At 46.6% G+C, this 15794-nt stretch overlaps 1 protein-coding gene across 1 annotated transcript in view; it reads left to right on the top strand.

The window, feature by feature from the left end:
• Positions 1–14017: 14017 nt before the first annotated feature.
• QSOX1 (quiescin sulfhydryl oxidase 1) overlaps positions 14018–15794 on the top strand; it is a 41641-nt gene continuing 39864 nt past the window's right edge. Inside the window, exon 1 of the mRNA XM_045297981.1 lies at positions 14018–14052. Within this exon, the coding sequence (XP_045153916.1) occupies positions 14018–14052 (35 nt within the window). The remainder of the gene's footprint in view (positions 14053–15794) is intronic.

The following is a 15794-nucleotide window of genomic DNA, read 5'->3' on the forward strand; positions in this document are numbered from 1 at the left end:
CTCTGTGGACATGGCCTTCCCCTAAGGATTCTGGGTAATCTGGGTTTTCCTCCTTGGAGGCAGGAGACACTTTTCTCTCTCTGCTCACTTCCCGCTAGACATCCCTGAGGAGAAACTGCATGGACTTACCCTGATGCAGCCCTGGGAACAGAAGGAGCCACATGGAGACACCTGCCAGCGCTGAGATGCTTTTACCGCCACTGACTTTGCACCTATTGGCCTGTGATCTTCCTGCATTCAGCGTCGCTGGATGTGTTTTGTGAGTCTGAAGAGGACTTCATAGATTGGTATCAGACATATGGGCTAAAATCAGACTTATGGACTTGATCTGGACTGGGCTGGGATGCTTTCTTAATGTACAATTACCGTATATATAAAAATCTCTCTTATACACATATGAGTGTCCATGGATTTGTTTCTCTAGTCTACCTGGATTAACAAAAGGGCAACCACTTGGATTCCCCACCTCCCTCTATCTCAGACAGTGTTTTATGTCATTAATATGTCCATCTCACTGTGTTTAATGGCTGTATGATAAGACAAAGAAAAGTAGCCTCTAAGAGCTAGACCTGGCCCTATACTATCAGCTAGGCCTTACACATTTAGATTTCCTGTTCTAACATGTGCAGTACATTTATTTGTGCATAGGGACATCCTTAGAATAGTTTGTAAGTCACTATAGGCAGTAGTATCCTATGACTCATCCCCAATGGGGGACCAAGTAGCCCGAGATTGGCCTGTAGACATGTGCACAGGTCTAGCTGTGGGGCACACAGACAGCCAAGTATTGAACTGCAAGGTAAAAGAGTCCTAGAGTCTTTTTGACCAACACTTCTCATTCTGGAGGGCTTCATCTTAACCTCTTCCATTCAAGAATTCCCTCTCAGATAGCTTGGAGGGCAGTGCAGATCAGTGGGTAAACTGAAAGACACCTTTGTTATCTCCAGACCACATATGCTCCCTCATCACAGCCCAGTGCCTTCAGAGTCCAGACAGAGAGACTAGACAACGACAGATTGAAGCAGGATGTTTTAGACGGAGTGTGGTAGTTACATAATTTCATGTCCATTTGATAGATAAGTGTAGGGGTGGAGTCTAGCCTATCAATCAGGTCACAGCCTGCGAATGCCTCCTTGTGGGTGTGGCCTTCTGAGTATTCTGGAAACTTCCTCTCTCTGGATTCTGCCATCAGAAGAGGTGGGTTACTCTCTCTCGCTCTCTCTCTGCTTCCCTTTCCTGCTGTTGACACATTCAGATTGCTGGAGGAGCCACATGGAGACCGGCGCCAGAGCTGAGATTCATGCACAGCCATTGGATTCACAAGACATTGCACCCGCCGGCCTGTGATCTTCCTGCATGTTACATTATTGCATGTGACTGTGTAAATCTGAAGAGGGATTTGGGACAAGTGTTGGACTTATGGGCTAATGTCGGACTTACGGACTTAGCTGGACTGGGCTGGGATGTTTTCTTAACATACAATTACTCTTTGACATACGGCGCTCTCTTACACAAATATGGATGTCTCTGGATTTGTTTCCCTAGTCAACCCAGTCTAACACACGGAGTGAGAAAAGAAATCATAAAAATAAATAAATAAATATAAAATTTTAAAAAAAGAAATAAAACTAAAAGAAGGGCTCACCGATACGATCAGGCAGGAACTGAGCAAGTCAAACATGACAAGCGAGCAAACTGAGGAGGAGAGGAGTTTACTGTGGAGGAAAGAAATACCCAGAAGTAAACACTGTTAAAAGATCATGGAGACAAAGAGTTGGAAGGAGGGGAAAACCGGCCGCTTTTGAAAGCGTTGACTTCGGTGATAAACTGTTTCCTGCTAGTTTGCTGCTGCCCTCCAACCCGCTGACCTTTACAACATGATGGAAGAGAGTTGTGTCAGAGTTCTCCAACAGTTATGCAGAAAACTCTAGCGCACAGGACATGGAAATATTTTCATGTCAAGATAAAAAGAAAAATCACATCTTTCCCACAATCCACTGCTAAAATAAAGAAGAGAACGACTCCACAGTATTGTAGAATTGTTCTGAAGAGTCCAAAAACCGGACCAAACTCCCTGCCCTCTGGTTGATGATGGCGCATAGCGACCCTATAGGACAGAGGAGAACTGTCCCTGTGGGTTTCTGATGCTGTGATTCTTTACGGGAGTAGAAAGCCTCCTCTCTCTTCCATGGAGCCGCTGGTCACTTTGAACTGCTGACCTTGTGATTAGCAGCCCAACACATAACCCACTATGCCACCAGGGTTCCCGGCCTGAGACTGAAATGAGACAAAATATGCAAAACACTCAGGGCTGCCCCCCAGAGAAATAATCGCAGGATCCCACCCGAGAATCAGCCCAAAGGAGGGACACTTCAGCTTCTCTCTGACCTCTGCTCAATTCACGGAGAGGCAGACAAGTAACTCCATTGGTGAGTTTAGACAAAGGAACAGAGAGGGGCCATTGCTGAAATCCATGTCTCAGATCCACCAACCTGCAGGGAGCATGCCTCTGGCCTCCTTTTCTCTTATGAGTGTAGTCTGCTTACCAGACAGGCTCAGCCACCCCCCACCGTGGAAAGACCTTTTGTCTAGGAGGTATTTTTAATTATAGGGTGAAGTATTAGAAATGCTTTGTTGAAGCACGTCCAGGCCACATTCTCCCATCATGTTTATCTATAATAAAGCTGAGAGGTTTTAATCTCTGTTTGTTTTCTTTGCTTGTTCCTTACACGAGAGGGAAGACAGTGTGTTATTTGTTGATCTCCCAAACCCTTTGGCCCACAATAAGCCATTGCAAATGGGTCTCTGAAACAGGGTATTATTACTGTTAGCTTTCTGCTCAGGTCCACGAGACCCATATTTCCTCCTGATAGTTCACCCAGGACTTTTCTTTCTCTAAATTCTGAATTCCAGATTGGAAAAAAAAAAACCAAAACACCTTTCTGCAGGTGGGTGGGTGGCATCCGGAGATTCCTTACTCTGACTGCAAGCCCTGGTCCCACACCCAAGACTGGCTGAGCCTTTACATTGAGGGAACAGTTAACCATGGAAACTTCTGTGCAATTTTTAAAACCAGCAAGATTTCCAACACTCGTTCAGTGGTGAATAGGGCACCAACCTTCCACTTTTCATTAAGGATGATTTTGCTATCATCCTTCCACCCCCACTACCTGCCCCCCTCCCAAGGAATCCATCATATTTTAAATTTAGGGAAAATATAAATTTCAGAATTTAAAAACTCAGCTTGGACTGGTGACATCTGTGTCGGGGGCTGGGACTTGTCAGAACACTGGGAAGAGAGCCATGGGCGATGGAGTGGGGGGCAGGGCCATAGCTGACTAGGAGGCCATCAGACCTGCGTTCACTGATGAGAAACATGCCCACAAACAGGCACCCCTGAGCCCATTCCATGTAAGAGGAAACGAGCTCACTGGGGTGAAGGCTTGGAGCCTAACATGCTGATGCCAGCCAAGGGCTCATCGACTGCAGCCATTGTCTTGGAAGAGCAACCTGTGGGGTGGAGGCTGACCCCATCCTAGCCACAGGAACTGTCCTCTTCCAACTTGTCTTGTCCTTCCGATCCTTCTTCCACACACCCCTGCATTGATGACAAAGGAAGTACTGACCGCCTTGTAGTGCTTTTTAAATAGATATTTTCTTTATTTGGGTGGCACTATACACAACCACACATACGCTCATATAATTTCCACAGGAACAGGCCTGGTAACACTGGTCATACACTTCACATGTCACTAGTGTCTCCTTACCCATATTGTTTCATCATTAATTTAGGTCCTGTGCCCCCTAAAGCGCTCTTCTGGGCTTTATATGAACTCTTGTCAGTTTACACTCATATAGGTGATTCTTTGTAAGTGTGCTGGGCTTGATGCAAGCATTATTAATTGGGCTAAACTATTGCTTAGCTTAATGATGGCTTCATGGGATCATTTTGGTTCAAGGTTCAAAGAAGCTTATTTTCCGGCATTAAGAGGCCCCAGGAAGTGCGGGTGTGGGGGTGGGGGGGCGGAAGCAGGCCCTGTGTTAGTCTGGGTAGACTAGAGAAACAAATTCATAGAGACGCTCCTATTTGTGTAAGAAAGAGGTTTCTATACAAGAGCAATTGAATATTAATAAAACATCCCAGCCCCGTCTAGATCAAGTCCATAGTCCGATATTAGCCCATATGTCTAATACCAAGCTATAAAGTCCTCTTCAGACTCACGAAACACATGCAATGATGCCGAATGCAGGATGATCACAGGCCAGTGGGTAGAAAACCTTGTGGATCTTGTGGTGTTGTAAGCATGTCAGCACTGGCCGGGGTCTCCACATGGCTTCGCCAGCTCAGGGCACTAGCATAGCGCCATGTGTCTTGTCCGCTGCAATGTCTCCCAGGGAGCGAACCTGCGTCCTGCCTCCAAGGAGCTAGTTAGCTCTCCAGAGCCTCCTAATGAGGTCACCAAGCTATGACCTGATTGACAGGCCAAACTCCATCCCTTCACTCTCAAGACCCAAAATGACACCAGATTATGTAACTACCACAGCCCTGCCCCCACCCCCGCCAACCCCCCCAAGCCCCTACCCCCCACCACTCCTGCTGTCTCAAAGGGTTCAATAACCCTAGTTTCCATATAAGTTTGAAACTATTATACTCTGGCCTGTCTTTTGATCAGGATCTCTATGAATCCCCTGACCAAAAAAATCCATAGTGATAGCCAGGTAAAAGCTATTTCTTCTGGTCTCGTAGCAATGGAGGTTGTAGTGTACAGAGGTAATTAAATCAATAGTCCATTTCCTTCTCCAGAGTCCGGGCTCACCTTCTCTCTGTGGCTCCAGGCAAATAGAGACAACCGTTGTATACCGAGCGACCCCTTGCAAGTAAGACCGCGGCACTACTCACTGAACTAGGAGGTAGAGCAGAAACTTACAAAAAAAGAAGCTAGACCAATTGACTGTGCAGACCCATTGAAGCCATGGCCCTCAATCTCCAAAGTAAGAAAACGAATCCCCTGAAGTAGCTGTACCCACATAGTATCAAAAGGAGCCCTGGTGGGTTGCCCATTGAAATGCTAACTGCAAGGGCAGCAGTTCAAATCCACCAGGTGCTTCTTGGGAGAAAGAGGCTTTCTGCTCGCGTTAAGATGTATAGCTTTGAACTCTCAGAAGCAGTTCTAGACTGTCCTACCAGGGTCACTGTGAGCCAGAATTGGCTCTCTGTCACAGTGGTTTGGGGGCTAGGTGTGCAGCTTGGAGGGTAATCGTTACATTAGTCTATTTGTAACCACCACCCTTACTCGGTGCCAATTTTCCTATAACCATAGACAAAAATTCACTGCTTCTCAGTAACTTCCCCTTTCCCTCCCTTCCTCACTCTTGGTAACTGGTAGTAATTATTGGTCTCTCTATAATTGCTTATTCTTGTCATTATGGCCTCATGTTAGGGAAGCCATACAATAATTGTCCTGTTGTGATTGACTAATTTCACTGTGGCTTCCATCAGGACTTCCTCCCCACCCCCACCCCTGAGGTGAGTAATATTCCATTGACATCGTTACACTTCTTATCTTCCGGCAAATGCTGGGAATAGTCCTGTTATAAAGCTGAGTTCAAGGTGGTTGTTGTCCAACATTGCGAATGTATGAAAGACCACTTAATTGTACACCTTAAATGTCCACTTTACGTTATGACAATTTTAGCTGAATAAAAGAAATAACATGAGTTATGGGGAGAACGGAGTCGATAAATCCTGCTCTTCCCTGGAAACAGTATTAGACTTCATTTATACTTGTGTGTACTTATCTGCTCTATGAGAAATGTGCTATTGACCCATACGCCATGGCAGTAAATATTTTAAAGTAGGGGATCTACTCCTAAGCCCTAAAATAACTCTTCTCACAGTACCACCAGGTTGGCAAGTTCCCCTGAATCCTCTATGGGGAAGATTGGGTGCCCCCTCAGCAGCTCAGCAATGTGGCCTGTGGCTTTTCACTTCGGACTACATTTGATAACTCACAAGGCCCCCCAAAACTTTACTCCTAATAGTGGCCAGCATTGTCTCTTGCTTCCACTTGAAATAATTAGCTTGTCCTTCAGGGAACCTATTCCCGAGAAGCTCTATCTCAACATGAGGCTCTTCTCTAAAGATCTTTTCTTTAGACTGGGTCCTTCTCAGTGTTTCGATGGTTCTGTTGAAAAGCTTGACCAACGAACTCTCCACCATTACCTTATGGGGTGGTCCATGAGCAGGTCCCTTCGCCGTTGCTCTACAGATGCAGAAGATAGCAGTGGGATTGTGAGCAGAGGAGAATGAAAGGCTAGAAAGGAATCATTACCCTCTTCCAACGGCTTTCTCTCTGCTGGTGAGTAGCTTCCCAGCCCTCCACATCCACCCAAGAGGCTCACCGAAAGACTCACATGGATTTTGTTTTTCATTCACATAAGGTCCCGAGGGACCCAGGTTGCGATACTGCACTCGATAATCTTCATACTCCTCCCTTCTCTAGCCCGCCTTTTGTCTTGGAAACCAACCTCTTTGGCTGATATAATCCAGGCATCCTCATCCTCCGCCTTCAGGTGCAATTGGCCAGTGGGAGGGGCAGGTAAGAGACCTGAGGCTGGGAGGAGCAGGGGGTCAAAGCTAAATGGTCCTAGGTTTCCTAGGCTTCCCCCCTGCTTCCTTGCTGCACTGACATGCTCATGTTTGGAGACGGTGACTCCAGTGGGGTGGCCCCTCTTCCTCAGCGCTAACCCATCACAGTTTTCATCAGCGTTTCCTCCTCCTACCTGCCTTACCCATTCTGGCCCAGGGGTGCTGAAGGGACATCTCGCCGTGGTCAGTTGCCAAGGGCCTCGTTGTGTCTTGTTTGTTTCTCTTACCCGGCAGATCTCCCTATGACAGCCCTTTAATTCAGCCCCTTTAGTAAATCTCTTAGGGAGCCCTGGTGGTGTAGTGGTTACTCATTGGGCTGTGATCTGAAAGGTCAGCAGTTCAAAACCACCTGCCGCTCTAAGAGAAAAAGAAGGGCTTTCGACTCCGACAAAGAGTTAGTCTCTTTGTCCTACCCTGTCCTATAGGATCACTACGGGCCAGCAGCGGCTTGATGGCAGTGTGTGTGAGTCTGCCCCTTGACTGTCTATTTGGTGCAGACTTTAACCATCTTCCTTTCCGAGTTGGGTTTCTAATCACCCCCAGCTATGGGAAACTTCATCTGGGAGGTCCCTGAAGGTCAAAGCAAAGGATTTCTTACAGTTGCCCTGGCACCACACCCAGGTCCCTGGGCACTTGCCTTCCTGTTGCACACACCCTTTCAGAGCCTTGTTGCAGATGAGTGAGTGGCAAGTCATCTAATGTTCTCCTACCGTGTGACATATTTTGTCAAGCAATATTCTGTTGCTCACCGTAATTATCCGTATTTGTGCGTAAGCGACATCCTTCTCACCATCTATGTCATTTTTGGTTGCCAAACCCCCAAATTCTCTCTCTCCTACTCACCTATAACACACGAATGATTCACAAATGGGAAAGTTAATTGGTCTCCTCTACCTCAGTCTCCCCATCTGGAAAAACCGGGATAATCACAAGATGAGCCCCATAGACTGGAGGTGAGGGTCAAATGAGTAACATCTGTAAGTGCTTAGAACAGGAGGTGCACATGCTTAACTATTACTATTATTACTATTACTATTATTATGGTCTCATTGGATCCCAACAGCCTGTGTAGAGAAGCAGGAAAGAGGAGGTATTATAAAGATTGTCGAGTCTTCCCACTTCCAGTATTTCTCTCCCTGCCTGTTCTCCACACCCAAGGATTCCTCGGTAAATGTCTATCTCTGTTACCTTTTCATCCCTGGAAGCGTCCAAAAGGGCACACAGGTTCACTGCCATCAAATCTAGATACGTGTTTTCAAACGGAGCCCTGCCGTTCCCAAGCAGCTCCCACAGACCACAGAGGCTGGAGAGGACTCAAGGTCGCATCCGTTAGCTTGTTTTGATCACTTTAAGCTTCAAGATTCTCTGTGAATAATGGCTTCCAAGACTTTCAAAAGTTGGACGGCCCACTTCTAAAGCACTACAAAGCCCTGGCTTGACAACTCTCTGTCCTAGTCTTTAGGAGCCCAGGTTACGCATTGGTCTATGATCCACAAGGTCAGCAGTTTGAAACCACCAGCCAATCCTTGGAAGAAAGATGGGTGTTTCTACTCCTGTAAAGAGTTAGTCTCAGAAACCCATCCTATAGGGTCCCTATGAGTCGATATCAATTCTATGGCAGTGATATTTGTTTGATTGTTCCTACTTTTTTGGTCGCATTACCAAGCCACTTACCACACTCCAATCAATCTGAATTATTTTCCATCTGTTTGTTTGAAGTTTCAGATATTTATTATTCAGTGTATGCCCCAAACACGATACTCCAACATGACTCCGTGGATTTCGGGAAGAAACCCAGCCTGGTTAATTGGGAAATTGTGCGCATGGGTTCTGGAAGAACTTCCTTCCAGGCAGCCATAGAGGAAAACATTTCATTTAGATCCACGTTCACTGATCGTCTGACCTTCATTTGTTCCATGGCTTTGGGCTATTCTTTCCGTCCCGGCTGACGTCTGGATTACACCAGGCCAGAAGCAAGCCAACAGTGGTGCTCCTGGATCTCCACCGCCTTTGGAGAGGTATTGAAGATGGGTCCTTCTGGGTCTGACCAAGGAGCTGAGGGAGCATGTTGGAGGGAGAGGCCTCAGATTTGGGAGAACACAAAGTTGGCAGGCCAGGGGCTTGGCCCTCTGCGCACCATGTATCTCTTTTCTGTTTTTGATACTACAAAACAGATACATGAACAAAAGAACACTTGAATGATCTGGGGCATCGTCCCCAAAAGTTCAGCATATTCAGGAGACTGTATCTCCTTAATTCTCGGGACCTTGGGAAGATAACTACATCATTGTTTAATGACAGAGACATTTGAAGGCAACTGACTTTTACTGGCACCAGAGCCAGCCACTGGAGTACCCGCAGGGCCTAGAAAACAGGGTGACTCCAGGACGAGCCATCTTGATGCCCCTGAGCCTTGGCTGATCCATGTGGCTGCTGGGCAGGAAGCAAGTGAGTTTACAGGGATTGGTTCCCATGGAGATGTACTCAGCAAATGGAATTGGTTGGGGTAGTCGGGATGTTGGTGGGGAATGCTAACACTACAATAGGTCAACATAATTTCGTTATACAGTTCAAGACACAGGGCAGAGAAGATAGGAGCTCATTCAGGGAGCAAAAGACTGTCACCAGACCTCTTCCTGCAACCTGAGATTACCACAAGGCTTCCTCCCTTCCACATCTTATCCCAGTCTTTGCTCAAATGTTATCTTAGGACACCCTGAAGATGAAGGACAGAGAGGATTCTACCCTGAGCTCTGAGCTCTCTGGCCCTTCTCTGGCCACCCCTTTTGCTATGGAGCAAGGATTCTGTGGCCCAAGAGGACATGGCCAACCAAAATACCTGCCCTTCCCTATTCTTATACTATGGTACACTGTGGGTACCTGGCACCCTAGAACTCAATGCCCCAATGGCATCAATTCAGCTCTCGGACATTGTACAGGCCTCTTCTCGGGATCTATCCTCTTTAGTGGGCAAGGGGTGGCTGAGGGAGGCTATTTGCAGGAAGTGTGGACAGAGCTTGCATGTGCAGACAGGGACGTTAGAGGTGTGGATCCAAGGTCCCTTGATATGTGGGGCAGAAGTGGGACAGAAAGGAGGAAGGCTGAGGCCTAGGACCGACTTCCTAGAGCCAAAGCCATGGGCATCCTGTACTCACTTTGGATGACTTCAAGAATCTACATTGGCCTTCCAGATTATTATGGGGTTGCCATGAACTGGACGCACCTTGACAGCAATGGGTCAGGTCTTTTGGTTTTGAATATAATGACCCTATAAGACAGAGGAGACCTGCCCCCTGTCGACTTTCCCAGGCGGTCCATCTTTACAGAGGAGGAATGTCCTGTCTTTCATCTGTGGGGCACCTGGTGGGAGCCAGCCACCAACTTTCAGTTAGCAGCCGGGGCTCCGCATTAACGGAAAAAGATAGGAATTTTACCTAACAGCTTATCAACTTGATTTACCATTTTACAATATGTGAACCTATGGCATGTGGCCCTCTCCCTGGACTGCTATGCTGGGCCCTGCAAATACTAGGTGTGGGTCAAGGCGAACCTCTTGTCACTTTATTTCATCTTAACACTGGTCACCACCTCTTTACTACTTGTTTACCATCTCTCTAGCTCCCCTAAAACATACGATGCATAGCTGTAGATAGTTTGTTTAGTTTGCTGCCTATTTTTAGTTTGTACCTAGAATACTGGCTGGCACAAAGGACACACCCAGTAAACGTTTGTTTGGTGCAAATGAATGAATGAATGAATGGGTAACAAATCTGGCCCCAGAGTGCCCACAGATGCAGTAGGCTAACCTAACAGACACAGCAAGAAAAGATCACCCACTGCGAAGCACCTTCTACTCTTAAAATAACACAGCATTGGGGGGATCCGTGAACATCTCAGCCCACATGAACACACAACCCGTTCATCTGGTTACCTGTGACGGAAAACATTTTAGTGCCCGTATAGAGATGTGGGTAGGATGGAGGGCTAGATGTGGAAGGTGGTGGGAGGGAGAAGTGGGGTGGGAGAAGGTAGTTAGTACGGGCTACTGAGAACCCCGATTGAAGGTACAGGGCATGCCAAACGAATGGTCGGGATATGAAGACCTCATTTCTCCCAGGGCAGGGCCAGGGTTGGAACATCTGCCGCCCTCGCCGTTTTCTTAGGATGGCCACACTTGGGTGCTGAAGGAGACTGGCTCCACGACAGAGGCTCAGGGAGCCAGCCGGCCCAGGTTAAAGTGGGTAGGGGCCTGCTGACTGGGGTCTGGAAACCTGGGGATGTTAATTCCCCAGGAGGTGATGGCGCATCGGATCCCTGTGAGGTCGCGCAGTGCGCAGGTGGTGGGACTGGAGGGTCGTTATCATTACCACTAGTCCCTCTACTTTCTCTGCTTTTAGTTCACAAAGCTTTGCTCTTTGCCGGGAACAGCATGCATCGGGATGATATTATTCCTGCCCGCCTAGATACGGGGGCTGCGAGAGGACAAATAACCTCCGAGGGCCAAAGCCAGGATCGCACCAGGGGGCAGGCCTCGGGTCGGCGGCCGCCCTGGGTTTCACGAGGCTGGGGGTTGCTCCAAGCCTTGCGCCGAGCTCAGCCTCCGTGGGCCCCGGGCGGGGGCGGGGGCCGGGGGCCCGGCCGCGCGGCCCTAAGGCCTGGACGAGGGCTCGGGCGGGCGGATCGCCACGCGGGCCCAGACTTCGACGCTCCGCTCCAGCTCCAGCCCCCGCACTGCGCCGACCTGCGGAGCCGGGAAGGGGCGGGGCCTGCTGGGGGCGGGGCCGGGGCGGGACCACCCATTTGCGGCCGGCCGGGTGGGCGAGATTTGTTTGTTTGCTCGTTCGTTCGTAATCTCCTCCTCCCGCGTCCCCAAATAGAAATACAGGGTGAAGGCCAAGCCTCGCAAAACGCCCCCTTTTTTCATTCCGTGAAAACAAGTGTGTGTCTGCCTGGACACCCAACAACTGGCTTCTCTAGGGGTGCCCCCGCCCCCAGCATGCGGAGTATTTGGGGTCCGAGGAATCGCGGATGAGGATAAGAGGCGCGTGACTGGTATTTCTAAACCTTGTCAAAGTGTCAGAATGAGACAAGACCGAGCTTCGTGGCGTGCTAATTGCACACTCAGGAAAGCTCCAAGCCTGGTCCTGTGTGAGAAAGAACACTTCATCGGCAAGTGTCACCCTGACGCTGGACAAGGGACATAGAACAAGCAGTGATTTGGAAAGTACGAGAAACAAGTGATGCCAAGGTTCAGAACGGCTTTAAAAACGACCTTGAGCCTTCCCTTGTGTCGTTTTCTTCAATCTCAGTAGCAGAAAGGCTCCATTCGAAAAGCAGACATAAAGTGACATACCAGTAATATTGTTCCCCCAAATGGTCCATCTAATTTATTTGTACATATAAACAAGGTTTCCAATGGACTACGAAGGACAAGCTGGACCCCTTTTAAATCTTGACTTAAAAGAATACTTTGCTCAGTTATCGCAGGACGAAATTTTTTCCCCATCACGTGAATTATTTCCAATGTTGAAATTTAGATCAAAAGTATGGTGAAGTTCCCAATGGAAATATTGGAGTTGTGTGCTGTGGAGCCAATTCCAACTCATAGTGACCTTACAGGACAGCGAAGAACTCTCCTGGAGGGCTCCTTCAGCAGTCTTGTTTGATGGGCCCAAAGCACTGCTTTCAGGTAGCAGCAACACACCTGAACCGTTAAGCCACCAGGACTCACTCCGAACATTAGAATTTTAAAAAGTGATTAAATATAATGTCCTGAGTAACTTACTAATGGAACCCATAACATTTGGAGAATTGTGAAGTAGAATGCCCCTGAGGTAGACTCGTACCTATTCCTTGAGCAGGCCCTTACATACTAGGGAAACAACCTATTCCCCTTGTCGTAGCGTGGATTCCAATTCATGGAAACTCCACTTGTTACAGGGTAGAAATGCTCCATCAAGTTTCTCTTGGCTGTTACCTTTCCAGAAGCAGATCACCAGGCCTTGCTTCCACAGGACTGCTGGGTAAGTTCATACCACCAACTTTTAGGGTAGAGCTGAGCACAAACCCTTTGTGCTACCCAGGGACCTCATGACATTCATTTATACCTCCCCTCTAGCACATTCCTTTCAACGTACTTCCCAGAACACGTCTCCTCATTCCTTATTGAAGCCAGCAACTTCTAATGATTTATCAATGAATACAAGACCAAATCACAAATAGAGACTAGCTTTCAAGAGCTATAATATTACCCTGGGCCTGATACATAAACAAATCAAAGGAATTTCAAGAGATGTGATACCAAACATAGCTTCTTGGATTGATGTTTCACTATTAGAGAATCTTTTCTTCCAGATTTCTTTTCTTAAAAGCTTTCTGAACCTTGAAGAGTTTCATAGCAAGTGCAACTAACAGTAGGCCAAAGTCTAACTGCCGGTCAGGAGATGGGAGGTAGCACTAAAAAGAGTGATCTATTTTCAGAAAGAAGAAACTATGCTGCCTTTCCAGCTTCATCCAGAGCCCTGATTGACCCCATTCTATCCATCAGCTGCTGCCAGCTTCGATCCTGTGACCTCCACCTGATGCTGTTGACTGCCCTCACCTCTCATTTCACTCCTGCTCCTTCCGTCCAAAGGCTTCCTGATCCCACTGACACTCCTTGACGGCCATACCTGCTCACATCTCTCCAGTTCCTGATCCATAACATGTCTCTACATTCATTTTGTGACCAAACTAAAAAAACACACACAAATGTACTGGCATCGAGTCAGTCCACATTCATAGCGACCCTATTAGACAGGGTAGAAATGCCCTTGTGACTTTCTGAGACTGTAACTGTTGATGAAAGCACAAAGCTTTATCCTTCTCCTGCAGGGCCGCTGGTGGTTTCAAATTGCTGAACTTGTGTAGTAGCTCCCTGTGCAACCACTATGCCACCAGAGCTCTTTTGATGACTACGTTGTGCCAAAAATAAGATTATTAGTCAATAGGCTCATGAAGGTACGTTTGATTACCCATCCAGATTATGCCTGTGAGAGGGTGTGTAGAAGATTTCTCAGTATGTCCTTGACCCCTATAAATTATTGTCAGTGCTGATTTTATAGGAGACAATGAATCCTTTTTGAAGTTTCCTATTCTTTATGATCTTCAGACTGGACATTAAAATGGATACGATAACATTTGCTTCACGTTGTTCCTATAAGGCTTATTATATTTTTATTTGATGTTGTTGCTTACAGTTTTAGACCACAAATAATTTCTGAGAAAATTCAACAGTGTAACATAATTTATATTTTATAACCAATCACCAGAGTAAAATAATAAAGAAAAAATGCTGTCAGGCAACGTTAGAATGTAGTATAACCACAAATGAATTACCAGAAGCACAATAATGGTGCTTTTCGGTTTGGGGATTCGCTTGGTCTACATGGTAATTTTTAATATAATATGATGAGGGGATAAAAGTAATAGAGAAGAAATCCTTTAAACAACATGCTATAGAGCAAAATATAAACTTGTTGCCATCAAGTAGATTCTGGCTCATGGGTTTTAATGTACTCTCAACTTTTATATATATATATCTGCACAAGGTGTTAAATTTATTCAATAATTAATGATACACACATGGAATGTGGACTTGTTTGTTCCTTCAAGAAGATTTTTTTTGCAAATAACTACTATATTGCTGACAAAATGCAAATCAACATTGCAACACTCTTCATATTCCTGTTCGGGCCACTGATGCTTACAGAATAGGGGAGGAAGCAAATTTATATCTAATGTGGATCATTCCATTCATAATGGAACCAGTAGGGTCTTTGGTGTTGGGTTGAAGTTTGAAATCTTTTTTTCACTTGCTAGCTATCTGGTCTGGACAAGACAGAGAATGGTCCTGCATATCACTGTCCATATCTGTGAAATAGCAATTGTGATAATTACCCTGATACACTGATGTGAGGATTACTTTAAATAAATGCTCAGGATTATGATGTTGCAGAAGATAAAAGGAATCAATGTTATATGGGTGGACGAGGATAATTCTGACCATCTAAATGGCATGGATCTTAAAGTTCATGCAGTTGAATTTTGAACAAGGCTTAAATGTAGGGAAGACAGAAAACACAATCAGCGGTTCTCAACCTGTCATCCGCGACCTCTTTGGGGGTCAAACAACCCTTTCAGAGGGCTTGCCTGATTCATAATATTAGCAAAACTACAGTGATGACATAGCAATGAAAATCATTGTATGGTTGGGGGTCCCCACAACATGAGGAACTGTATTAAAGGGTTGCGGCATTAGGAAGGTTAAGAACCGCTGGGCTCAATGAACTCAAACCAACACTCACTGCCTTGGAGCCAAATCCGAACCCTAGCAACCCCACAGGACAGGGAAGAACTGCCCACGTGGGTCTCAGAGGTGAAATTCTGTGTAAGAGTGCAAAAGCCACATTTTTCTCCAGCAAAAGGGTGGGTGGTTTTGAACGACAGCTTTTAGCAGCCCATCAAGGTAGCTACGCAGTTTTAAAAGGAAAGACTTTTATCATAGTGGAAATCCCATATATACTCGAGTATAAGCCGACCCAAATATCAGCCAAGGCACCTAATTTTACCACAAAAACTGCATTAAAAATGTGCTGCTGAAAAAACTCGGCTTACACTGGAGATCCTCTTGCAGAGGGGTGCGATGTAGCAACCACGAAAAATACAACTTTCCTCTAGTTCCTAAATGCTTCCTCCCCCACCCTGCCCCCCACTACCATGATCCCAATTCTACCTTACAAATCTGGCTAGACCAGAGGATGTACACTGATACAGATAGGAACTGGAAACAGAGGGAATCCAGGGCAGATGATCCCTTCAGGAGAAGTGGTGTGAGTGGCAATACTGGGAGGGTAGAGGGAGGGTCGGTTGGTAAGGGGGAACTGATCACAAGGATCTACATGTGACCTACTCCCTGGAGGACAGACAACAGAAAAGTGGGTGAAGGGAGACATCAGACAGGACAAGATATGACAAAATAATAATTTATAAATTATCAAGGGTTCATGAGGGAGAGGGGAGCGGGGAGGGAGGGGAAAAAAAAGAGGACCTGATGCCAGGGGCTTAAGTGGAGAGCAAATGTTTTGAGAATGATGAGGGCAATGAA

Source organism: Echinops telfairi, unplaced genomic scaffold, assembly GCF_000313985.2.
Source record: "Echinops telfairi isolate 266 unplaced genomic scaffold, ASM31398v2 ScPeMD7_7424;HRSCAF=8462, whole genome shotgun sequence".
Classification (NCBI taxonomy): domain Eukaryota; kingdom Metazoa; phylum Chordata; class Mammalia; order Afrosoricida; family Tenrecidae; genus Echinops; species Echinops telfairi.